At 39.0% G+C, this 1,543-nt stretch overlaps 1 protein-coding gene across 1 annotated transcript in view; it reads right to left on the bottom strand.

Moving 5' to 3' along the window:
• The window catches only part of tmem39a (transmembrane protein 39A), a 25,141-nt gene that overhangs the window by 11,134 nt on the left and 12,464 nt on the right, over positions 1-1,543 (bottom strand). The window contains exon 2 of the mRNA XM_005724124.1: positions 930-1,143. Coding sequence (XP_005724181.1) covers positions 930-1,042 — 113 coding nt within the window. The 5' untranslated portion in view covers positions 1,043-1,143. The remainder of the gene's footprint in view (positions 1-929; positions 1,144-1,543) is intronic.

Here is a 1,543-nt window from a genome sequence, read left to right as displayed (position 1 = left end):
GCGGCGAGGTCTATCGCGATAGCTTAATTTCTCTATCGAGTAAAAGTTATATCGCGATACATATCGTTATCGTTCTATCGCCCAGCTCTAATTGTAGGCATGGACATTACTGGATATTCTTGTATAATTGCTACAAATAATTTATGTTATACTTTGTTATTGCTACAGAAGAATATTTATTTTATTATTTTACATTTACAATTTTTTTTCCTGGGGACCCTGTGACACCCCATTGAAGAGCCGTAGGCTGGATCTCTTAAGATCTCACTGTTGGGTTTGTAAGGCCATGTTACTCCTAAATTTCTATCTTGTTCAAAGAGAAGATATAAAACAAAGCTCTAAGCTAATCGACCTTAGTGTTCTCCTTTTAAAAAAATAATCGATAAAGAATCGAATCGTTAAACAGAATCATAAATGGAATCGGAATCGTGAAAATCTTATCAATACCCATCCCTAGTCTGGGGGCAACAATCCAAGATCCTATAAGTTGATCGTTGGTTTGTCTACATTACAACAAATGTTTTGCTCAAAGCACAATAATAGCAAACATACAAAAATAACAGTTGCAGTGAATTTCTGAATCGAAATTTGACCTTCAAAATTATTCTTTAGTGGCCTTGTAAAGAAGCTGTCAGTGGCCAATGTTCATGTGCATCACAGGTTAAAAGACAGTGTGATGATTCATAGTAAATGTCTCATTTAGATGAAAATGATTCAGAAATCTTGATGACACATGAATCATGTATCATCAAAATTTCTGACTTTCACCTCACACAGAAAGTTGACATAATACAAGAAAAAAGAAGTTCTATATTGTGAATTGGCTCAGAATTTGTCAATCAGTCCATTCCTGCTTTAAATACATTAATGAATCAAAACCTCTTTATTACTGCATCTTGACAGCACTGAGAGGCTCTCTGTGTACATACCTGTTCCTGAGGCCTGTACCATTCCCGACGTTTCCTCCGACCAGAGTCTGCAGGGACGGCAAAGCGGAGCGACTTAGCTGCTGTCTGCTGGGACCCCTGCGACCCCCTGGCATGGTCGCCTATTACTGTGGCAACCAAGGGCAGAGCCCACCAACCAAAAGCCACTGGGACTTCCCCCTTCCTCCTCAGTGAGCCACCATGTACTGCCAGGCCACTGTGAACCAAACCAAAAAAGAAGACAACGTTTCATAAGACAAGACAGATTATGAAAAACCCACAGCACACCATTCAAACTGAACTGGCAAAAACCCAAAGCCCTCTACTCAGCGAGAACGGAGCTTTGTCATTTTTTTTGTTAAATCGTTTTAATTGTATGTAACTGTTTTCAGAATGAAAGGCAACTTCAACAAGAGTTTACAAGCTTGTCAAAGCTGCTGTGTTTGATACAACTAGCACACTACTATGTAATGTCAATCATATTTGAACTATACTTGAAATAATCTGTTAAAGCCTAAGAGGGATAATAAACAAGGTTGTCTTCATTCACATATAAAACACTTACAGGTCCTCTGAGCTAGGGCTGGGCCATATTATACCGTTCACGGTAATACCGG

The sequence above is a fragment of the Pundamilia nyererei genome, unplaced genomic scaffold, assembly GCF_000239375.1.
Source record: "Pundamilia nyererei isolate P.nyererei 1_Seehausen unplaced genomic scaffold, PunNye1.0 scaffold00011, whole genome shotgun sequence".
NCBI classification, from domain to species: Eukaryota; Metazoa; Chordata; class Actinopteri; order Cichliformes; family Cichlidae; genus Pundamilia; species Pundamilia nyererei.
This window is presented reverse-complemented; position numbering and strand designations above follow the sequence as displayed.